The sequence below is a fragment of the Morchella sextelata genome, assembly GCF_020137385.1.
Source record: "Morchella sextelata strain SCLS chromosome Unknown scls_8, whole genome shotgun sequence".
NCBI classification, from domain to species: Eukaryota; Fungi; Ascomycota; class Pezizomycetes; order Pezizales; family Morchellaceae; genus Morchella; species Morchella sextelata.
The window spans coordinates 747154-770966 of record NW_025408623.1 but is presented as its reverse complement, the minus strand read 5'-3'; the positions used below and the strand labels follow the sequence as shown (position 1 = coordinate 770966).

Below are 23813 nucleotides of genomic sequence, written 5' to 3'. Positions count from 1 at the left end.
ATGTATTATGCAAAGGCAGAAGCGAGCGGCTTTCAGCGCATGGTGCAGACGTCAAGAACCAACGGAGGGATTGTGTCGTATACCGTTCCTCAATCTTCTCCATGTCGTAGGTATCGCGTCCTGCCTACTTGGGTGTTGTGGACCGATGTCACCATGCCAAGAATGGCCCCCCTGCATCCGCACTTTGTGCAACCTTGACTGCATCTATCCGTGCTCATTGCTATAAGTTTTAAGAGCTTCATCGCATGTAGTCTCGGGCCAGACTGCAAAGAGCTCTTAGGCTGGGAGTAGAGTTGATGGTTGGGGTGGCTGTACACTAACTGGGCATTTAAGCAGGAACCGATTGCAAGATTACCCCCGCAATTGACCAATTGGCATAGAGAATTTGCTCAATTCCAGAGTTCACAAAGACTATGTGTTCTGCGCTCGTTGTAAATTACGATCTTTCTCTTGTATATTGCCCCTTCCAGCCTCTTAGTATATGTAGTATTTGTATTGTCTCTGGCTTGTCACATATTTCAACCTTGCACAAGCTTAAGAACCACATGCATGATATAAATCTGATATGTGAGTACATGTATGTACGTATGTAGCCGTTTCTATTACTCGTAATTTCATAGCGTTTGTGAACACAACTGGGTTGCATACCCGCAAAATCCTGCATGAGGCTCCAGATTTTGGTGTATGCAGACCCAGCTATGTTCACAAACGCTATGAAATTACGAGTATAGCCCTTAAGACTCCTATATACTATATCTAGATCATCTAAAATATGTTTGAGCCTCCAGCTTCGGAGGATTGGTAAACGTTTATCTTCATAGTCTATCACTCGTCAATAATACTACTTAGGTTTAGCTAGATCATCTACATCCAGGCCATATATTTTACTTTTAGGGCTTGATAGCCTTGGCGCAGGGTGGAATGATATCTACTATAATATAAAAGAATATGTCAGGTAAGAACTTTCGGGAAACCCTAACCCTACACCTGGCGCCCTCACCATTGAATGGAATACAGCAGGTATCAATCTCATAGCTAAAAAAAAAAGGATAAGATGAGGTAGTCTCGGAGCTGATGGGGAGGCCTGCTAGAGTAGAGTAAGGGCCCGGGTACCTGTACTCGGGCTATAAGAGATCAATCACGGGTGCTAGAAGGAATTTAAATTCTAAAATACATATATATATACACGGCCTTTGGAGCGGGACAAATAGTGACCCGGGGGCTCCCTAGTATTAAAAGAAAAAGACCTTTCTAGTCGGATTTTCAGCTAACAGAGTCCTACGATAAAGTCCAGTCCTACTTACTGTAACTTGAATCGACTAATCGTCATTTCAAAGATAGATTCTTGCGCGCGTCTAATCTTACTAGTTCATTGGAATACCTGTCTGTTATGCTAACTGCCCCAATAACGCAGATATATAGACTATCAAAAAGATCCCAATAGTTCCTGCGAACCTATACTCACACGTTACTTAAAAGGTCCGAATTCTTTACGAAGCTTGGGTTATATATATATACGACTTCGACCTTTTAATTAACGAGTGAATATAAGGCTTGGTCTGATTGAGTACGTGTATAGCTCTTATAATTACATCAAATTTTAGATCATACGATCAGGCACGATGTTGGTCTAAAGAGCGGAATCCTTACTTATTTATACCACGCATTATAAACCTAAATTATAAATCGTATATGTGTATATTATAATTAATGAATTAAACAAAAAAAAAAATCGTACATGTGCACCTAATATGACAATTGGTTTTTGGTCATGAAATATCACTCGCATATCTGGCGAGGTGAGCTTGATTTCGAGCAGTAACAAAATTGATTTGAAAGAATCAAGAACATTTCCAAAGAAAAAAAGAAGTTCAAAGCGCTACAAGGTACATGAAGCACAAGATCATATAACAAAAATGTAAACAAGTCCCATTCCCGGGGTGTGGCCATTATCCCATAAAGTCGTACCAAGAACATATATGCTATAGTACAAATACGTCCAATCATTTAACCGAGTATCCAACCTTTCTATTAAACGATTATGATCTTCCTTGTAGCAAGTTGCGTCTTCTTTGGTACCCTGATTCTCAACAACCCAGCCTCCAAACTAGCACTGACATTCTCAATATCGACCACTCCCGGAAAAGAGAAAGTTCTCTGAAATGGTCCAAATGCACGCTCCGACACCCATGTTTTTAGTTTTTTGGTAGGGGTATTCTCAATAACGATCTTCTTTGTTGGGATCGGAGCTGGTCCCGATGGCTTTTCACACGTCTTCTTTGAGGAGGAGGACGAGGGTTTATCGATAATCTCGAATGAATCCGTAGAAGCATTGTCCGATTCATCATCTGTATCTTCGACTGTGGGATTCAACGATTTTTTTTCCAAGCTAGCAGAGCTAGTTGCCTCTTTGGGTGTATCATTCTGCTCAAGAACTTTCTTCTCTAAAATACCCCGCACTGAAAGTGTCTTGTGATCTGTGAACTGGATATCTAGCTTCGATTTATCGCTCAGCCCTGGAAACTCTCCCTCGAGAACATATTCAACAGCTGTTTCCTGCACATCAAATCTTGGTGTGAATACGGTGCGATACGTAGGTGTTTTATGTACTGGTGGTTTAGGTGCTCGAGACGATGAGGCGGCAGCATTTATTATGGGGTCGAGAAGGGACATAAGTTGTGCAAGGGCAAGTTCTGGAGTAATGCTATCTGGTTCTGCGGGCACTGCTGCTGGTCGACGGGTATTGTAGCGGGCACAGTTATTGTACGTCGACATGTTTAAGCTTATGAGACTTGAAGATTGTACTTGGTATGTAAAGGATCAAACGGTTTGTAGATATTGCGAAGTGAGGTATGATAAGAAGTCAAGTAGGAGTAACGGTGATTGTCTCTTGAAGGAATGGTTTTATTTCACTTTCTTCGCTCGAGCTATCCTTTATACCCATTCAAAAGCACGGTGCTGTCATCCAAAAACAGCTTCTGGAATGTAGTAGTTACTCGCCACAATTTTTCGTTTTATCTAATTCACATTCCTAAGCCATTAGTAGGTGGCTATGAAATAAACCGTAAAGCTCATTCCTGGTGTCTCTAGAGGGTTCTCGAAGATACTCCAATTTCATGTCGTATTAGTAGTATGTAATAAGATCACGAGATCTGGAGAATCCCGGTGATTTCTAAGCCGTACGATGACGGATGAGGCTGAGGAGCCGCATGCGCCAAGATTTAGGACCCTAACAGCAATCGCTTGGGTGCATATCTTGGCATTAGAGATTCGAGATGAAGTTTGAACGCCCCGTGCGTTGAGCTGAGAATGAATGTCAGGACCATTTATAATACGAGTATATAGCCACGTAAAGCTGCATAGTCAATAGTAGGTTACAAGTATGTAGAGCTTTCTGTAATCTAGACTATTCCATCAAATGTACTCTTTGACAGCTACATAGAGGTACATATTCCTTCCGCCAATTAAACGTACACGTATCTTGTATTTACATAAATGCCCTGAACAAAGTGCCCTGAACGAAGTGAAGGGTTACGGGGGTAAGAGCTTATATAGCTCTCTGATTGGCTACTCAATTTGGACCAGCAACCCTAACCCAAAATAGTATCAATATTCCAAATATTATAATCAGATCGTTAATACGAGACTGCGTAGCTGCCCCTCCTTACGAGCGAATATCCCGATAGCAATGCGAAATTTCGACTACAAGCTAGGAGGCACTTACTAGAACCCAATCCAGGACCTTCGTTCAGGGCATACGACTACCCCTAGGCCTGTAAGATAGGGTCAGAGTCTGGGGTGTCGTGCCGAGTCTACCAATTATGTAATGTGTACTTTAAAGCTTATGATTGGCTAAGTTTGGGAAGCTTTCTGTTTCTGTTATATATAGTCTTCTTTCTAGAATGTTTGTTTGAGTCAGTCGGGCAACAATGGAAACCCTAGTTGTTTGAGATATGAAGTTTGAGCGTGAAGTGCAGTTTAAGGCTTCCCGTGATCATTGTGTTGGCGAAGTGGCAGATATATATGCTCGCCTATAGATATTTTTCAGGTCATATATCATTCCCTACCTGCTACAGTCGAGGGCCGGGCAACGCTTATATACTACATGTAGTATTTAGACGCGATGATGCTTGTTTCCCCTCTTACATCTGTTATTCAGGGCTAAACAACTTGAAACCTTCTCGATTTCTATTGGCGGTGGAAATCCCTAAATACATGTACTTTACATTCGCCCATTCAAACAGTCAAAGTATAAGTGCGAATAGACCATATCATCAAATTCGCATGCCCTATTCTTCCAAGAACTTTTCTCAAAAAACACTAAAAAGGTGAGATATGGTGGACAAATGACTATATGTAAGTTAACTTGTACTTTATAACTCCAACGTCCAAGCATCCCGTCCAATGATCCGCAGAAACGCCTGTGCTAACTCGTTGTAATGATTGCCCCTTCCTCATCGTTAGGTTGTATTAAATAAAAATGTTGCTATAGTTTTTATCCATGGTTGTTCACTTTTTTCCTGGGCGTTTTTTGGGGGGTTTTACTTTGCAGTTTACATTCCTGACATGAGTGGACTCTGAGCGTATGCCATTGCCTTGATAGGGGGATGTTCAACAGCATCAAAGACATTGTGTTGAAGTTTGTAATCAGGGCCGATATTGATGTAGGCGCCCTTGTTTCCGGACGTGTCTACGTAGTTCGGAGCGGAGAACACTGAGAGTATTCAGTCATTAGTATTTACGTCTGTGCTTTGAAGAGAAATGAAGTTTCTTTTACCCGTAATACAGCGTCCGTCGTGCTCGACTTCGTAACCTCCCATGCGAACCTCGTGGCTCCTAATAATAGCTTCCAAGCCGTTTCTTTCACAGAAAGCCTTAGTAATATCTGGTCCAAACATCATACCAACACCACGTTTACTGGGTCCGCGGCCAGGCATCGTCTGTGGATCAGTCCAGAGCATTTCCATCATTCTAAACGTTATCATGGATTAGTGACAGAACCAGAAATGAATCAAGAAAGCTCTTACAATCCCTCTTGGCCAGGCTGTTTTCTTGCATGTCTGTTCAACTTCCGGATATCATCCAAATTGACCTTGTCATCTGAAAACAGGCCTCCGTGGAGCACCAAAAACTTTCCTCCGATAAGAGTGGCTAACGGCAATGCACTAAATGACTCTGAGAAAAGTTTGAAAAGGCGCTCGTTATACTTGGCCTTGCACTCGCCCTCAAAACCGTAAACCCTGTTCATGTCATCCGTCTCGTGGTTTCCACGGTTAATGAAGAAATTATTCGGGTAAAGCCACTTGTACGAGAACAAGAGGAATGCAATCTCCGTAGACCAGGACCCGCGGTCAACAAAGTCTCCATTGAAGAGGTATGCGTGGTCTTCCGAGGGGTAACCATTGCGGTTGAAGATCTCAAGAAGATCAAAGTATTGACCTATTTGCACTTAATAAGGCAAAAATTACCACCCAATAGGGGAAATACTCACCATGTGTATCGCCACAAACAGTCATCTTCTTTCCTTCCGCTATGCTAACCTCCGGCATCGTTGGCTCGGCGTAAAAGATTTCCTTTGCTTTCAGAACGATCTGATAGGCATATTTCTTGTGTATTTTCTTTCCGTTCTTAAATCTTTCAATCATATCTGTGATAAATTCCTTGGTCATCTCCTTTTCCAGACGCACACCATCGTATTCAGGCTCGACAGCTATGTCCCATTGTCAGTTATGTCGAATATAATAACAACCTATTTTTAATATTAAAACTCACCCATGGTGTCTAGATTCAAGCCTTCAGCGGCAGAAGGTGGATCTCCTTGCTCGATAGCTTTAAGAAAATCCAACTTCTTTACGATCTTTTCACATTCTTGCATTTTTAGCTTTGCGTCCTTATCATTCGGTGCTAAATAAATGCCGCCCGGTCGAATCGATCATCAGCCTCTAGCTCTTCCTTTTCAAGCTCCAGCCAGATTATTCGCAAACCTTTTCTACAAACAGTCTTAAAGTCCTTCAAGGCCTCTTTGTTTTTAACGATAGCCATTAATGAAAGTGCTCGGCGATAGTATGCCTTGACATATCCCGGATCCAGCTCTATCGCCTTGGAGGCGTCCGCAATCGCAAACCCATAGGCTTCCATTTTTATGTGGGCCTGTGCACCGTAGATACCATCAGAAAACCCGAATAACTTGTTTCATGGTCCAACCACACAGACTTTGGGGAACTAACATGAGCTCGATTTGAGTATAATACGACATTACTCGGATCAAGTTCGATGGCTTCTGTGTAGCGTTCGACTGCGGTCTGCAGGTTTCACTTCATGTCAGCATGATTTCTTCCACACTATTTATGAACTAAAACTTCTCTGGAACATAGAAACGGGAATAGGATGATACATACCGCCCAGTCTTTCTTTGCAATCGCTGCATTTCCTTGGTTTTTCAGGTCAAGAGCCTGTTCTGCTGGGGTTGCCATGGTTTTATCTTCGGCCGGTGAAAGAAGCGACCGGAAGGATGAGAGTAGAGGAATATAAGAGGTAGCCACGGCCGATAATTTTCAGTTGATACGAGAAAGTTTGAAGTTACGACGCCAATGTGGGGAATGATTTGGGGTTGAGAAGGATTAGCCTCTTGAGTAGCAAGGATAATGGTAGCCTTGGCACGTGATCTTTACATATTCCGGCGTATTCCGTGAAGGCTAACTTGGCAGAGATTAATAATTGAGGATCCTAGTATTATTTGAGGCCTACTAATTTATAAGTACATGCATCCAGGGCATCATTGTCCATAGGATATAAGAATTGTTACCCACAAAGCACTCAAAATTCACCAATTCAATTTTCTGCAATTGTCCATGAATTTCTCTATTAAGTATACAAAAAACTGGGGTCCTGGCTAGTCTACACATTCAAAGAGGTTATAGTTATGTATCTAGCTCTTGGAGTCCTAGATCATCTGTGCCGGATTAATGCTTTAATATAGTTAATTTCTTTCATACCATATTATAGAATTTTATTCGTGCTAAAGGCGAAATTATATGTAGGTAGAACTTTTAACAAATCCCTTCAGAGCTCAAAAAGTAAATACATGAGATAACTCCTCGATAATTAGGATAGTTAAACCTCCAGTGCCCATATCACCACTAAAACAACAACTCCTTACCAATCTCTCGAAAAAGAAATCCCCCCCGTGTAACGAAAAATTGATGGAAATTGCGCTATCGTGGAGTGGTTGCTGGGAAAAACCGCCTCCCAACATAACCATAGGCGCCAATAAATTCGATATCTATGTTGTCATCCATATGGCCTGCAAAGAACTTGGCCAGAATGAACCTCCCGGAACTGCTTCCATTAGTTTAAGGATTCCCATCGCGTACATTAGAGAATATTTGAAACGTACATAGCGGGTTCAAAGTTGATGACGCATTTATTCTTACTATCACGGTTGTAAAACGTTGCATGAGGTTCAAGAAGTGGTATTTGTGCAGCAATTCCTGCTGCATCGGGAGTTGCTTCGATTCTTGACGGACCTATATCAGTATCTCTTAAATTGTTTGCGGTACGACCTCTATAGAGTAAACCAGGAGTTGTTGAAGACTCTATCAAAGGCTGAGATTCACGATCCTCTTGGGTTGTGTCACAGGGGTCTGTTTGGGACGGTCTAATAGCTCGACGATTCTCAATCTCATCCTCACTATCATCTCCATGCTCATCATTATAATCTTCGTAGCGGATCGAATAGTTTGTACGAGTGAGTAAGTTATTGTCGTCCATGGTCACAAAAATCATGCCTTCGCGAACACTATCGCTGAGAATTAACAACAATAGGTTCAGCAAGATGGTTGCCCCATAATCCCCGAGGGGACACAACTTACGGAGAGGTATAGCCCGATGAAGGAGCTCTTATTACCAGTCTCTGAAGGGTGAAGCATTTCTTCTCGACGTGCTGAAGGATCATGTTACAGCGGGAGTTTTTCGTGCAGTAAACTGATGTATTTCATTAGTATATATTCTTCAGTCCCTTAGTAGCTTTCTGGTATCGGACCAGAGCCATCATTACGCAAAGCATTCTCTGGACAGTATTCTGTGCTGGGATAATTATAATATCGATCGCCGTCGTAACTACCTCCATCGCAAGAGTGCAATTCCAAAGGAACTTGAGTCATCTCGACCTGGCCTTCTTCTTCAACCCGACGACGTTTGTTTGTAGAGATGTATTGGCCTAGATTGAGTGATTGCGGCTGCTGTAGCTGCTGACTGGTTATGCGCCGTCTCCGACGTTCATGCTCGCTCCTTAAATTATAGAACGAAGGCGGCGAATTTTGGAATCGCCCCAAGCGTGGGAGAAAACGGTTTGAAGGTCTCACCAAATTGGCTCCAGAGCGAATACTCGCATTTGGCAAAATGGATGAGTTTTCAGAACTTTGTGATGAGTTTTCCTGGGCGTTAAATCCTTGTTTAGTAATGACCCACGATCAGGAAGATCGGGGATTTCCTACCATTACAAACTAGGAGGTCCAAGCTCACAGGATAATTGGGATGTTTGATGAAGGATTTTTTTTAGGTTTTTCGATGAGCCTCGGCTTTAGGTGGGGAAACTATCTCGATGTGTAAAGAATAATGGAGTTAGGATCTTATCTCAGTGTCTAACTGTGGGTTGAGATGAATGGATCGCAAGAGTTTCAAGTGGACACTCATAAGTAAGCTTCCGAGATGGCTGATCACTGGGCCACTAGTTTAGGGTGGCATCGTCATTTCTACACCCCCTTGAACTCTGATTGGTGCTTGCGATGACAAACACAATTCACAATGCACGTCAGGAACCCATTGTTTCAGGAGACTCACGAGGTAAATTTAAGTCCGTCAAAACCTCTTGGAGCACCGTTACACGTAAATGTAGCATTCGTATCTGATTCACGTCATCCGCATTGTGCATGCATTATTATCTTATCTTATCTCATGCGACTGGATCTAATCTTCATGGTTACCCTGCAGGGCTGAATGAAGCCAAACTTCAGTAACGCGCTCTACGCGATTCCACGGGCCTGCACTTACGACAGTAAACCTCATTAAGCTCACATTATGGTTTCCCCAGCTCTAGAAGAAGATGTTCCCATACTAGACATGGGAGAGCCAGCTTCAGCGACGGTTGCTGCCATCGCAGAGGCTCAAACAATATCAGCTGGTAAGATCTAGATCCTCAATTACTTCGTCCTGTAGATCGGCTTCTCTGACTTTTCTGTAGATGAGGTAGCTCTATATGATCGCCAGATTCGACTCTGGGGTATGGAAGCTCAGGCACGGTGAGTTTTTCCGATATTCGTGGGGCTTCAAAGCTCCTACGTTTATCTTATAACTGATTATCTTACGCTGGCCAGAATGCGCAATGCCCACATTCTCCTCATCACAATTCGGTCACTCGCAAACGAAATTGCAAAAAATCTTGTTCTGGCGGGGATTGGCTCCCTCACAGTTCTTGATTCGGAAGTTGTCCATGAGGACGACCTCGGCGCACAATTCTTCATCGGAGAAGAACATATTGGCATGAACGTCTGTTTGTAAAGCTATACGTTCAACTCCTGGAGCTCCAACTGACGTCTCTTTTTACTAGAGAGCCGAAGCTGCTGCACCAGCTATACAACGCTTAAATCCTCGTGTACCGGTACATGTAGACACATCCAAACTTGAGACAAAAGGCTCTAGCTATTTTAAGCAGTTTGACATTGTCATTGCAACTGAGTTGGACTTAGATAGTTTGGTATAATTATAATTCGTAGGCATCTTTATTCGTGCTAATTTCTTTAGCTCTCGATCAACTTCTCAACACGACAATGTGGACGTCCTTTCTACGCGGCAGCAACCTACGGTCTATACGGCTATATTTTTGCGGACTTAATAAAGCACTCTTTTGTCATGTATTTTCAACCCAATCCTTGCATGGCCCTCTTTTTAACCATTTACTAACCAATCTATCTCAGTGAGCGTGAGAAATCGAATATGAAGACAGATCTGAAAAAGGAATCAGCAACACGCACGGTCATCGGAGTCACCGAAAAAAAGGAAGGCGAGAAGACCATTGAGTTTGTGACAAAAGAAGAGGTTTATACTCCTCTTGCACAAGTGCTCAATTGTGAAATCGACAAGACCTGGAAGATAAGAAAGCGGAAGACTGTTCCAGCAGTCTTGCCAGGCGTGAGTGGTTAGTTTTTCCGGTAACACAAATATTCGCTTTGTGGGATTCCCGCTGATTGGTGCTAGCAATGTGGGCATTTCAACAACAACACGGACGTCTCCCGGAATGCACAAGAGACGATTTTGCGGAGTTCACAAAGCTTCTGACAGAAGCTAATCGCCAACTCAATCTTCCCGAGGAAATTGTCCAGTCCTCCTTCATCAGGTAATGGCCAAAATATTCTTTTCAGCAGAAAGTTCAATTATTGACAACCTTTAGCTCATTCGTCGAGAACGCCACTTCCGAATTGGCACCAATTTCTGCAATTCTTGGTGGCATCCTGGCCCAAGACGTGATCAACGTTCTTGGAAAACGAGAACAACCTTTACAAAATCTTTTAGTTTTTGATGGAAATACTAGCGTTGGCCCAATATTTGCTCTGCATCCTCAAGATGAGGACTAATCATTTCTTAACATCCTACTCATAATAGAACTTACACGATTTATTGGTACGGTCGTCTGTTATTTTCCTCCTAGCCTTTGGCAACTTCCCGTGCATATCAAAGGTTGACCCAATACCCATTTATTTTTGGCAGATTATCTATCCTTGTTGTATTATTACCTGGTGTTATTCTGGAGGTGTGGACTTGGAGATTTGGAGTTTGAAATTGGCGCCGGTAGGAAAGATGATCAAAGTACTTGAGTGCTTATTTATAGCCCACGTATCTGTTTTGTGATTGTAGTAATTAACACGAATTATCACGCGGCCCCTCCTATGAGATTAGTCAAGATTTATGGGTCGGGATTGCGAGGTCAAAAATATCTTTATGCCTGCCAGAACAAAGGGAGATTATGTTCAGTGCTTAAAGTAGGTGCTCCAGACCTAGTCTCGTCCCTGGGCCTTTATCGCAGCTTCTGCGGGCACCTCAGGCCTTACGCCCCCAAATTAGTGTCAACGCAATGCGTTGCCTCTTGGTCATGCTGGAAGTGCGTGTGTCTTTGCGCAGAAATTTCAACATCGTTGTAAAGTACTTGACTGGAGCACCAAATCCATGCCACCATACCCCTAGAGCAAAGGCGCACCTAGTAGAATACACGTACCCCACCAGGCGTTCCTTTTTAGGGCATAATCCCGGCCTATCGATACGATGAGAATGGAAGGAAAGAGCAGTCGATATATAGAATTATCATCCCTCCCACTGCACTGAAAATCCCAAACCTAACCCGCTATATAGAGAACCGGTAGGTCTTCACAGCATCCTCGGGGCTTAAACGCCAGCATCATCGCTCTATGGGACTTTAGTAGTTGTATCGATCGCTAAACCCTTCAACCCCCGAGCGGCTGTTTTGGTGGCTTTGGCAAGGCGAAACCATGGCCAGCTTGCCGGTGCGTAATTGCAATGTTTGGTGGGCGAATCGATGTCCCATATCTAGAGTTGGAGACCCAGAGTGATCAATCGGGGGTGTTCTGCAATAGATTGGTCAATTGGTAGGTATTCCATAGGGAATCTCCACTCTTCTATCAATATCAACATGATCATTGATGTAAAGGGCAAAGGGAAATGATCAGGAGGAAAGAAAACTAGCCATAATAACCAACTTCTACAGATGACCTGATAACTACAGTTACCCCGCCAGTCTGCAAGGATATGATCTACAAACAAACAAAAGACCTAATCTTTCCATGGATTTTTGTGGCTTTCATCTTTTATATCGGTCATTACCCATACACGGCGCACCGGCACCTAGCTAGCCATACCAAAAGCCAGCTCCATCACTGCTCCCCCCATTAGATCTATGAAATAAACGATCCTTATAACCCACAACCCCACTCACGCCGCGCCAGAGCCTAAGCCCCACTTTACCCAGTCCGGGTCGAACTTTCGATACACATCGGTGATCTGCGGGGTCAATGATCGGGATTACAAGAAATTATTCTACCAAGAGCGGCGGGAGGCACGGGCAAGGAATAGCCATGGGGGTGAAGGATGGGTTTGTTTTAGTCTTTACGGAGGGTAGGGGGCGTTAATGATGTATGTTTTGGGCTTTGTAAGCCCTATATCGGTATTTTTCTATGCGGCGGGTTTGGGGATAGTTCCTCTCATGAACGTGCAACAAACATGCACTAAATAGTTGATAGCAGACACCCCCGGTTTAATTACTCAAGCTAAGGCACGCAACACCCAGCTCTATCTTCAAACCGTAGATTATCCTACACAGCGATACCGACACCACCCATAAGCACCCTCGTCAAGCCGGCCTTTCCATCAAAAACGAATTCACCGCATTCAGCGCAGCCCTCGCCGGATTCGCCTCCGCCCTCGACGCGGATATCCACGCCAGCCGCCTTCTGATGTACGCTTTATCCACGCCCGCCCTCTCCTCCGCCGACAGTCTGCGGAAGCGTCCTTCATCATCATAGTACAAACACAACACCACCAGCGCCACCGCCGGCGCAACCTCATTCCCAGAGCTACACACCACCAGCACCTTCCTCCCCTCCTGCCCCTGCGCCACGCACTTCTCCGCCGCCGCCATCACGCCTGCAAGCTCTGTGCGGAGGAATTTGGTGCCTTTTTTGCCCTCGGGGACTGGGAACGGGATGGTCTGGCACTTGGTGGCGAGTGGGGTGGCGGTGCAGTTTATGATGATGTCGTAGGAGTCACTACCCTCAGAGCCTACAGCGCCGATGTAGATGTCGCTAGTAGGCTTAACCAGCGTGCTTCCGCCCCCGGCTGTGGAGGTGGTGGAAGAGACAATGGCGTGTGTGAGCTCTAGCAGCTCGTCGTCATTGCGGGCCGCGAGGAGGGGCTTGTGGTGTGCCCAGAAGAGGGCGGGGGTGAGGCCGGATTCCTAAAGCCACACATATATCAAACCGGAAATGATCATATATGCACTATAAGGTGATAAAGTGGTAACTCACAAGCGCCCACCCTTCATGGTCGTCACCGGCGCCCTGGATGTACTCGCCCTCGATGCCGCCGCCCTTCACCATCTGCGAGGCCGTGACGAGCAGCAGCGGTATGAACTCTTCAAACACCGGCGGCGATTCGGGCAGCGGTGAGTCCGGCGTTATCCATATCGGCCTCAGCGGTTTCGTGATGACCCGTTTTATGGGTGTGAGGTCTAGCCCTAGTGCCTAGTTTGATAATACAATATATTACTACATGTATACTATACTATAGCTAGCTACATGTATATATGTAGCTGGGTCAATGATATGGGAGAGGGTCAATGATAGATATGCCAGTACGTACGAGGAAGTCGTCGACGAAGCCCTGTAGCTTCTTGTTGATGCTGCTTGCCTCGCTGTCGGAGACGGCTTGCGGGTTCTGCGCGAAGGGGCTGAGCTGCGAGGGGAAGACGAGTTTGTTCATGACGGCGATCCAGATGGGGATTGTTTTTGAGAGGGAGTCGGGGAACCTTTTGGGTGTACTTAGCTAGTGGTCTACAGTGGAGATAGTTCTAAGAGGGAGCTGTATCAAACCTTTTCCCTCTCCGCGTCGAGTCCACGATAATTGCTCTACGAAACACCACCCACACTCAGCACACATTCACTTCACGTATATCTAAGTAACTATCTCTACCATAAACCACCAAAATCAAACCAAAAACTCACCCACGCCCGCCCGCCCCCTCCAGCACCTCCACCAGCCCCAGATTCAACCTCCGCAGCGAAAACATCCACTCCCCCACATGCCCATCCGTGCTCTTGAAATACACGCCGCCCTGCCTGCGCTCGGGATCCACATACCAGTCGCCCGCGCGCGCATTCGTCACCACCGGCACACCACCACCGCCGTACGCGGCCCGCACGCGCTCCACGAAGGCCGCGTCGCGCGCAATGCTGTGCAGCCGGTTGCGCAGGCCCCGCGACGACCGGCGCACGCTGTTTGCCAGCGACCCGAAGCTGGGCGCGAAGGTGGCGGTCAGGGCGGCGGGGATGGAGGCCGGGGTGAAGGTGAACTCCTCTTCGAATTCATGGACGGCAGAGACGTCATTGTGCGTGTCTGTGTCTGTGTCTGTGTCTGGTGCCATTTTGATTTGTGGTGTTGCTGTGTGGTTGGCCTGTTGGTGATAGATAGAAAAAATACAACGAAGGGAAGAAGAGCACAGAAGAAAAAGCAAAAGCTCCTCCCCAGCGGATGCCGCTGCCTTTCCGATGTTCCCTCGCGCCCTCGCTCCCTCGCTCCCTCGTGTGTTGCAACAGGCCGTGCTGCTGCCGCTGCCGCTGCTGCTGCTGCGTTGATGCGCGCGCCCCCCCCGGGCCCGGCTGCTGCTGCTGCGACCAATCCCCGGGCGAGGCAAAGGCGGGGGCCCAGATTAGCGAGCGTCATGCGCGGTCACTCGGCGGCTGGCATCACTCGGCGCGGGTTTTCAATATGGCTGGCTGGCAGTGACATGACACTGCAAGAAATTGCGGGGAAGGAAAATTTTCACCAATACATGCAATTCCCCTCCCCCTTTTTTGGTGTGCGTGTATGCGTGAATGTGAAATGCACATGATGGAGGGGAAATCTTTTTTTAATTTGTACGTGACGTGCTAGCTAGAGTATCTATCTATCCTATGGAGAGAGGGAGAAGGGAGGAGAGAGTGAAAAAGAGAGAGAAAGTGCAACCTCAATTGCGCAATTGCTAATGCGTACCTCCAGATCACTCGATCCACAGGCTTCGCAATATCTCAGGCAGCCAGCCAGCCAGCCAGAGCGATTGGTCCTCTTTCCTCTTTCCCCCCTTCCCCTCTAGCCCCGCGCTGACCACAGTGTACTGTAACACTGTCGTTTCGTTTCTCTCCTCTTCCTTCCTCCTACTCCCCCGTCCAAAGGTGGTACAGTACAGATCAGTAAGCATTTCATTCCCGCCCATTATACCATATCCCCATCCCCAATTACAATACCGCCCGCCTCTTCCCCCCCCCCCCAGGCCTCAAGTCGCCGGGGTTTTACCTAACAGCAAACCGAATACCGGTTTTTGCCCCCCCCCCCCCCTTTCCTTTCCGGATCTGATCTTGCATCACATCATGAGGGGTTCTCGTTACCGCACTCTCTGTGCCTTCGGAATTCAGGCCGGCCACGCATGGTTTTGGCATGAGTGCGGGACGTGAGGTTGGGGCATGGGGCGTATCTGCGGGCCCGTGCCGACTGGCCAACTAGCTGTTGGTTTTATTTTCTCTTTCTGTGCTTTCTTCTTTCCTTCTGCGTTCTGTCTTTGTCCTGAAGTAGGTAGGTAGAGTACATCTAGGCAGCGTAGTGAGGACTCGACTCCCCACGGCCCGGTTTGCTGTGACAGGAAACGATTGTGCAAGCGGTCGGATTCCATATCACCCCTCCCCTCCACTCCACCCCCTCCACTCCACCAGTGCAGGGCCCTTATCAGAGACACCCAGGGGCCGGGGGTGGGACAAACCTGCTCATGGGGCGTCGAGCTAGGCGGCCGGGTGAAAAGCTCGGGAGCAGGACCCGCGGGTACGGGGCCCGGCCGCTGAGGCGCCGTGAGCATGAGGCGTGACAGCTGTTTCTGGGTGAATGTACGTACAACGTTAGCTGTCTGTTTTGGCCGTATGCAGGGAGAATTATATCTATATATATGTGAAAAATGAAATAAATAAATATAACACTTGGGTGCTATTGGGTCGGGTTGGGGGGTTTTACCGGGTATGGGTGCGGTGATCATGATCAGCCGGTTCCACGGTTTGTGCTCTGGTCGGGCAAATAAGTTATGTACATGTGTATCAAACAGTTTTGTAGGTAGAGTATGTACTGCGGGTGAGATAGTATGTACGCGGTATGTACGGGGACGGGGGGAGAATATTGGTTTTTTACATGCAGGGCCAACTAAGATACGGAGCAAAGACAGCAAGGAAAGCAAGGAAATAAAGAAAAAATAAAAGAGAGAAAGAAAAGGGACTTTTTTTCTTTATCTAGCAAATTCGATACTCACCCAGCTAACGTACCAGCCAGCCAGGAGTGAGTGATGTGATGTGATGTGAAGGTGGTCCCGCGGGTTAGGGGTCCGGTCTAGAGAGAGATAGCTAGGCGCTACATATATCATTTCCACTCGGTCCAAGTCCCAGTCCCAACTGCAGTCCCAGTCATGTCATGTCACCAAACGGCCAATTCGAAATCCGGCAGAACGAAAAAAAAAGCAGCCGTGACCATGACCTTGACCCTTTTTCCTGCGGTCATGAGCGGGGTGGTGGAGGGGATCCGGAGCTGTGGGCGCTGGAAAACAAAATATAGAAAAAAATGTTTCTTGACCGACTACATATATTAACCCGCCGTACGTACTTGCCTTACCGCCCTGGGGTAGAGTACTCTGGAGGATACTAAGTATACTCTGTGGATATACAGATATAGAGCACCGTGCCAGCCAGCCATGGCCAGTCTAGAAGTACACATCTATGTATCTACATGGGGGAGGAAACAGTCATGCTCAGCTATATTGCGTACTCTACGAGTTAGATTCGTCTCCATCCAGCATCCAGCGCGCGTGTCTATCTAGATATATCGCTCATGTACAGCCTCGTGCGGTACTGATCTGAATCCAACAGTCCTCCAACTAGTCCCTCACAATTGATACCAATTAACCAGTAGTAGCATGTAGTGCCAGCCATGGCCGCAATTGTAGGCTGTAGAGCACATATATGTAGTTAGTCTCCTCTAAATATAGCCCCCGCAGATCCCAAAAGTAACCCTAGCTACACTCGTCCACTTCCCTGTAGACTCCAGAGCTCCTTAGTCATGCCCGGTCGTCTTTGAAACCTCCAGCTCAAGTGATCGGCACACAGACAGTTGAACTGTCAGCTGCTCTAAAAATGGGGCTCGCATCCGCAGCCCCAAAGCCGTCAAAGAAGAAACAACCGAGCACGAGGGAAACGAAAGATCCGCCGCGGATCGAGGTCTGTGTGTAAAACAAACGCTTTGTGTCTGTCTGTTTGTGGGGAAGCCGATAGATCAGCTGTGCTCGAACTGTCAGTTCGAGCCTTTGGGGCGATTGGGTGCCGCTGACAAGATAGAGATACTACTGTGTGTAGATACTGAACATCATGTAGATAGAGTACTCAATCGACATCACCAAACCCCCCAAGTCCTGATCTCTTGACACGGGTCCGTGCGTGGGCAGATATCACGACATGTACATGTCCATCTCAAGCCCTCACACAGCATTGGAGTTTTTCCTCTCGTACACATGGTACAGAGCATGTTTCGTTTGCATCTGAGCTGCGTAAACACATAACGTCAACCGCTCTCTTGCCTCCTCCTCTCGCTTTCTTTCCATTTCCCTCTCGCATTCCCTCCTCGCGATCGAAATCGATGCCCCCCGAAAACTCACTAAGCGAGGGGGTGGTTGTGTCGTTCGTTTGCTTAATTGCCTATCTCGTGAAAAAAGAATTTCCCTCGATTCGTCGATGCCGCATCATGATCTCCGATTGGGAGGTCCTTTTTTTTCCCCGAGTGATGCTGCGTGATTGGCGTAGCGCCGGTCTAGAATCTGGAGGGTTCTCATTACATTTCGATACCCCCCATTTGGCTATCTTTTTTTTTCCCCCTCCACCTGCGATTCTTCCTAGGAGATGAGCAGAGCTAGAGGGGGGTTTCTTTGCTTTCGCGCGAGCGCGGGATTCCCGTTTGTCAAAAACATGGCAAAGCAGCCATGTCCCGGTGTGGTTGTTGTGAATCGTGGTTTTGGGCCGCTATCGGTTTCTTGTCTGTACATTGCTCCGAGTATGTAACTGTAGTTATTTAGGAAGTTCTCGACTATTACTAGAGTGAACTCCTCTCATACAGGTACAGGTTTTGATCTGGGCCGAGTCAAACCCAACCCATACCACGGGCTGCTGCTGCTGCTGCGATCCCACCCCGCAAATTCGAAATCGGGCCGAGATATGGCGCTCGTGCGGTGTTTGAATAAGGCGGATTTGCAGCAGCTTTTGATCTGATTCTCCCCCACACTATGCTGTTTGCAGGGGAGGGAGGTACGCTGTCAAGGATAGAGTACCTAGTGTACATAGGCCTGTGTTTAAGATTTGCTCTACTCTACACGTGAGCGTGAGAGTGAAGGATTGTGGATGTAGGTTCTGCCAGAGACAGCACGTACAGCAGCGAGAGGCGCACTACATCGAGAAGGTACAATTCTTTACTCTTGGTAAATATACTTTCGTGGGACGAACCTTTCCATACCCAGCCAGGTGTACAGTGCGCGGGGGGAAGAAGGGACAAAAAAGGAGAAACAAAATTACAGGCACCGAAATACTGTATCCATCCACCCACCCAATCGACGCCTCCGAAACAAAACAAAAAAACGGCTAGGGCCGGGGGGAACATGCTTTTTTTTTTCTTTCCCTCCTCTGGTTTCTCCGATCGAGATATCGATTTGGGTGTGCGACAGACCGCCAGATCTCTCTTGCTCCTTCCCTGCCGGCCCTCGTTCTCTATCCTAGGCCTTCACTTCCTCTATTATCTATCTATACGTATGATAGTACATACATGTATTGCAGATATCTCTGTCCTGTAACAAAAAGACAGGGCCGTGCTGCACAAAGACAATAAATGATTGTAGATCTCTTGGGCAGCTCGCGGATTGTGGATTGCTTTATTTGGAGGCACACATTATACAGTGTAGATCTCCCAAGAAGTGTTGAAGATTTTGGCGATGTTTTGTTTTTTGTCTTTCGTGGACCAGGTTTGGGGGATCATTAGTGGGGTCAGTTAACAGCTCTCCATGTAGTGAGCTACCCTTGCTATGTATCAGGGATTCGGGACAGACAGACAAGGGCACTTGAGTCCAAGTCCGAGTCCGGGTTTTGTTCTGTTCTGTTCTGCCCGGTCTGCGTTAACCAAAAAGAAAAACACAGCTATATGGCCACCGAACTGACCATGACAATTAAATACTGGGACCGAATTAATGGTATTTCCAAAGAGGCCGACTGCTAATAGTTTCTTTGTCCGGCGGAGCAACGCCCCCCCCTCTCTCTCAGCTGGCTTGGTACACCGGCGGCGGGAAGACTTCCACCCCTCCCCTCCCCTCCCCCACCGTGGGGCTTTCTCCACGGGTAGATATCGTGGCTTGGATACGGCGCCTTCGGCCTACCTAGCTGGGCACCCGTACCGCGCCACTGCCACTTCCGACCAGTGAGGATGGCTTGGCTCAGGCTGGCTGGTTATGGGCTGACTGACTAACGGATAGACTGACTGGCTGATACAGACTTCCTATCAGGGAAGGTCGGTCTGTCAATCGGAAGTCGCCGGCGGGGACGGTTAGAGTGAGGGAGGATTCACGGTGCAGCAAGCATCATGTACTCTGGCGGTACATGGCAGTGGAGTAATCTTCACCCCGCATTCGAGATAACCGTACATGGTGGGCCGGCACAGGAATGTAGATAGATAGATAGAGTGGCAGCAGGTAGTAGTCAGACTGTGCTTTCAAAGGCTGATATCGTATCTCGAGGTAGGTAGAGAGTGTGAAGCAGGTATGGCCTGGTATGGATGGACGGACGGACGCAAGTGTCGCAAAGTGCAGCATGCCAGAGGCGTGTATATATGACTTTGCACATATATCATATGAGCTGGAGTTGGATTTGGTAGGTCTACTCTGCTCTACCTCTGGAGGCAGCTCAGCTCCAACCTCTCTACATCATCGTACTCTATCTCACTCACTGCTCCTCCTCCCCACTCACCCCTCCTCCTTCCTACTCCTCCCTTCTGTAACTGTACATACCTTCCCTCTACCACGACACCGAAACAGCCAATTTCGAATCCCACCGGCAATAGTTTGGTAACAATATAGCCACAAGCACAAGTGAGTTGCGCACAAAGACACAAAGAAGAAGAAGTAAAAAAAAAAAAACACAATAAAAAAATAATAAAGTACTATAACCCTAACGAGACCGACGAACCAGAGCAGCCCAACGACGAGCAATTTCACATCCAGACAGAACAGTAATCACCAACAGAATGTCCCAGCTACAACCGGAGGAGCCAGCGGTGGCTGCCCCCATCGGCCCGCAGTACAAGGAGGAGAAGCCGGAAGCCACGTACGTTCCTGTTTCCCGGGAAAGAAAGCAAAGCAAAGCAAAGAAAAAAAAGAGACCCTTCTTCCCTGCTTTTCTGCTCCTCTCTCTGCCTTGTCTTTGCCTTGTCTTTGCCCTGCCTGCCTGCCTGACTGCTCCCTTATCTTCTTGCTGTACGTGATTTGTAGCTGAGTGAAGAGATAAAAACTATTGCGTGCAGCGTGTCGACTCCCATCAAGCATTCGAATGTGCACATTCTTCCGCAGACCCCGCAGTTGATTGCGCTGCTCACGTGAGTTCTTTCCGCTTTCGGAGCTGTCTGTCTTTATGTTTCTTTTTTGCTTTATCATTGTCACTGCGCTCTGCTCTGCGCATATGGCCTTGAAAGTCGCTCGCTGTACCCCGCTATATATGTACCCTTCCATATACCCAATCCCACCCCTCCCCGCAGGCTGGTGCAGCAGCCCGGCCGTCCATCACATGAAAGCGGCGGCCAACCCCACACCGCACCCACCACCATCTGTAGCTCCATTTCCAATGCGCGCCACTAACACCAACCCCCCAGCATGATCCGCGACAAGACCACCGTCCGCGGCGACTTCATCTTCTACAGCAACCGCATCATCCGCCTCCTCGTCGAGGAGGGGCTCAACCACCTTCCCGTGATCTCGCACGCCGTGACCACGCCCACAGGCCGCTCCTACCAGGGCGTCAAGTTCGAGGGCAAGATCTGCGGCGTCAGCATCATGCGCGCCGGCGAGGCCATGGAGCAAGGGCTGCGCGACTGCTGCCGCTCCGTGCGCATCGGAAAGATCCTCATCCAGCGCGACGAGGAGACGTGCATGCCCCGCCTCTTCTACGATAAGCTGCCCGAGGACATCAGCTCGCGCTACTGCCTGCTGCTGGACCCGATGTTTGCGACGGGGGGGTCGGCGACCATGGCCGTGGAGGTGCTGATCTCGAGGGGCGTGCCGGAGGAGAGGATCTTGTTCCTGAACCTGATTGCGAGCCCGCAGGGGATTCAGGGCTTTGCGGAGAGGTTCCCGAAGTTGAGGATTATTACGGCGTTTGTGGACCAGGGGTTGGATGGGAAGAAGTGGGTTTATCTCTTGCAATTGTTTCTTTTGGGGGTGGTGGTGGTGGTGGTGGGTGGTGTTGGATGATGTGGTGTGGTGTGCTGTGCTGACGGGTGTGATATAGTTATATTGTCCCGGGGTTGGGTGACTTTGGTGACAGGTTCTACTGTATCTGAGGGTAGTGCGGTGGTAGGTTGTAGATCATGTCTTCCCCTTTCCCTTTTTGTTTTTTCTTCATGTTGCAATAGCACAGCTGAGATATCACTGATGATCTGGAACTATCAAAGAGAATAAATAAACCAACCAATCAAGCAAGCAATCAATAGCAGTGCACTCAATGGCCGATTTTCGTAGAAGTGATATAGGAGCATTGAAGACCCATATCTCGCAATTGTTTTTAAACCAAAGAACCTGTTATACAAAAAAAGTAAAAAAAAAAAATATAAAAAAAAAAGTAGTTATAAAAAAAGAGATCAATGGAGTGATAATATTATAAACAGCCGAATTTTTTAACCAGTTTCAAAAAAAAAAAAAGCCATTGAAGCAGCTAATCTTCATCATCGTCATCCAGCCCAAGAGGCTGCCGGGACGATCCCCCATATCCCCCACCACCACCGCCGCCGAGATCGTCATCGTCATCATCGTCATCTAGGCCCTCGAACCGGCTGCGGTTCTGCTGGCTGCTGCTTCGAGCACCGCTACCGCCGCCAGCGGAGCGGCCCGCAGCCTTATCCTTCGGGTTCGCAACCTCGTCGCAGGCATCTACCCACTCGCTGTAAACATCTATCGCATGCGATAGATCTGCACCCACAACCGTCCAGTTAGCCGCCTTATCCCGGCATAACTCGGAAGTGCATGTTTATTTATTTTTTCTGCGCGCGCGGCGGCGGGAGAGGGGCGGCGCCGGCCGGAGGAACGGGGAGAGTAGCAGTATGGTAGGGTAGGGTAGGGGGAAAAACGTACAATTGATATTGGCCTGGAACGTTTGGCCGCAGACCTTGCAGGAGAGGGAGCCGATGCCGGCCTTCTTATCGAGCTTGCAGGTGACGGCCTTTTCGTGGTTGCAGAACAGACATGAGAAGGATGTTGCTAGGGGTTCGTTCTATCCTTGCTGTTAGCACTGGGTCTCTCCCTCTGTCTTGTTTGCGCTTGTGCTGTTGACACTGTGCTGCGGTATAGCTTCACTTGTACCTAGCTACCAGAGCATCACATGGTGTAGGCTGGTAGGTATGAAGGTAGAGAGAAGTAGTAGTAGCTCGGGGGGCGGGGGATAAGGATGGGGTGGGGATGGTTCTAGTCGCTGACCTTCTTGGGGCCTGTCGGCTTTTTGGCTGCCTTCTTTCTCTTGCCCTGTTCATCGCGAGTATTAGTCTGGGCGCCCGCTGTCTTGGATTGGGGGGTGTGGATCCAGGCCAGGCGGGGGATCGGAGGGGAGATGGAGGTCTTACCATAGCTATTCGGTAGTTTTAACGAGCGGGGGGTGGATGAGTTGGTGATCACTGAACGCTGACCACGAGGGTTTGTACGGGTGTGTGTGTGTGGTGGTGGAGGAGGTCTGCTTTCTTTATTCTCGCAAAAGATGATGTCGAACGCGAAAAAGAGGAACGCGATGGATGCAACCTTTTCAGGGGCGGTGCTTAAGCCACAATTACCGCTAGCGCGTGACGTGATGAGGCTAAAAAAGCTTGGGACCACAAGCCACACACCGCTGCACACACCCTAGCCGGTTCCAGCGGGGAGCGAGAGCTAAGCAGCAGCAGCTACGAGACAAGCTAGACAAGCGAGAATCAATGAGAGCTGTGGTGGAGTAGCAAGCAGTAGCAGTTGGTGATATCGATGGTTATCTCTGCCTGGAAGAAAAAATAGACGGTCTTTATATACGGTCTCCCAATTATGTCACTGGCGGAAATGCACATCATTGTGTAGTCAGATCGCTCATTTGTGGCAGCCCCTGTGCCACAGTACGGACGTCGAGCCTGAGGAAAATAGAGGTCGATTCTATCATTGACTCTCTATCCCACGTGACCCGCGTAGCCATTCCCAAGTGGGCAGCCAGCAGCAGCTAGACAAGCGATAAGGGAACAACGACACCCGTGAGATAAGTTCCTCAGCTTCCGGGACGGGAACATGCCTGCGCGCAGCAGCTATCGAGCAAGCAACACTGCTGCTGCTGCTGCTGGTGGTGGTGCTGCTGCTTGTGCTGCTGCTGCTCACGATTACTCCACTGGGGAAAGAACCGAGCCCTTTCTAGATCTCTCTTCGCGGGGTTACTCTACTCTACCTGCGCTGCTGCTGCTGCAGCTCTTGCGGGATTCAGTCCTAGACAGTTTTAACTATCGTAATGGGGAGAGAAATGACTGGGCCGTCGTGGTAGTGTTGAGTGTTGAGTAAGTGAGCCAGAACGAACAACACAACAGCTCGGAGACATCCCGTGACCGGGTGGGTGTTTGTTGGTTGCTGGCGGTTTCGGGGTGGAGCTGGTGGAGGTGGTGCCTGGAATACCACTCGGAGGAGGAGGAAGGGTCCCTTCCCTTTGTTAATTCACCCCACCTTTTACCCA

General features: G+C 48.0%; 7 protein-coding genes across 7 annotated transcripts; 2 read left to right on the top strand and 5 right to left on the bottom strand.

Annotated features, from left to right (window-relative positions):
* Positions 1–2031: 2031 nt before the first annotated feature.
* On the bottom strand, positions 2032–2775 carry H6S33_012420 (uncharacterized protein; the record flags this gene model as incomplete). Its single annotated transcript, XM_044843768.1, has 1 exon — positions 2032–2775. The coding sequence occupies one exon, from the start codon at positions 2773–2775 to the stop codon at positions 2032–2034; it is 744 nt and encodes a 247-aa protein (XP_044695069.1).
* Positions 2776–4553: 1778 nt separating this feature from the next.
* On the bottom strand, positions 4554–6473 carry H6S33_012419 (uncharacterized protein; the record flags this gene model as incomplete). Its single annotated transcript, XM_044843767.1, has 8 exons — positions 4554–4714; positions 4787–4971; positions 5028–5439; positions 5492–5710; positions 5773–5904; positions 5985–6150; positions 6228–6302; positions 6399–6473. 8 exons carry the CDS (start codon positions 6471–6473, stop codon positions 4554–4556), a joined length of 1425 nt encoding a protein of 474 aa, XP_044695068.1.
* Positions 6474–7214: 741 nt separating this feature from the next.
* Positions 7215–8162, bottom strand: H6S33_012418 (uncharacterized protein; the record flags this gene model as incomplete). The annotated part of the gene is made up of 5 exons (XM_044843766.1): positions 7215–7338; positions 7397–7526; positions 7578–7804; positions 7872–7983; positions 8042–8162. 5 exons carry the CDS (start codon positions 8160–8162, stop codon positions 7215–7217), a joined length of 714 nt encoding a protein of 237 aa, XP_044695067.1.
* A 916-nt stretch (positions 8163–9078) lies between these two features.
* On the top strand, positions 9079–10631 carry H6S33_012417 (uncharacterized protein; the record flags this gene model as incomplete). Its single annotated transcript, XM_044843765.1, has 8 exons — positions 9079–9181; positions 9242–9299; positions 9375–9546; positions 9608–9754; positions 9802–9911; positions 9975–10195; positions 10255–10393; positions 10448–10631. 8 exons carry the CDS (start codon positions 9079–9081, stop codon positions 10629–10631), a joined length of 1134 nt encoding a protein of 377 aa, XP_044695066.1.
* Positions 10632–12418: 1787 nt separating this feature from the next.
* H6S33_012416 (uncharacterized protein) lies at positions 12419–14206 on the bottom strand (the record flags this gene model as incomplete). Its single annotated transcript, XM_044843764.1, has 5 exons — positions 12419–13021; positions 13092–13307; positions 13426–13591; positions 13656–13691; positions 13788–14206. 5 exons carry the CDS (start codon positions 14204–14206, stop codon positions 12419–12421), a joined length of 1440 nt encoding a protein of 479 aa, XP_044695065.1.
* A 5915-nt stretch (positions 14207–20121) lies between these two features.
* Positions 20122–21429, top strand: H6S33_012415 (uncharacterized protein; the record flags this gene model as incomplete). Its single annotated transcript, XM_044843763.1, has 4 exons — positions 20122–20201; positions 20398–20469; positions 20743–21273; positions 21378–21429. The coding sequence occupies 4 exons, from the start codon at positions 20122–20124 to the stop codon at positions 21427–21429; spliced, it is 735 nt and encodes a 244-aa protein (XP_044695064.1).
* Positions 21430–21800: 371 nt separating this feature from the next.
* On the bottom strand, positions 21801–22704 carry H6S33_012414 (uncharacterized protein; the record flags this gene model as incomplete). The annotated part of the gene is made up of 4 exons (XM_044843762.1): positions 21801–22054; positions 22217–22355; positions 22559–22603; positions 22702–22704. 4 exons carry the CDS (start codon positions 22702–22704, stop codon positions 21801–21803), a joined length of 441 nt encoding a protein of 146 aa, XP_044695063.1.
* Between the last annotated feature and the right edge of the window lie 1109 nt (positions 22705–23813).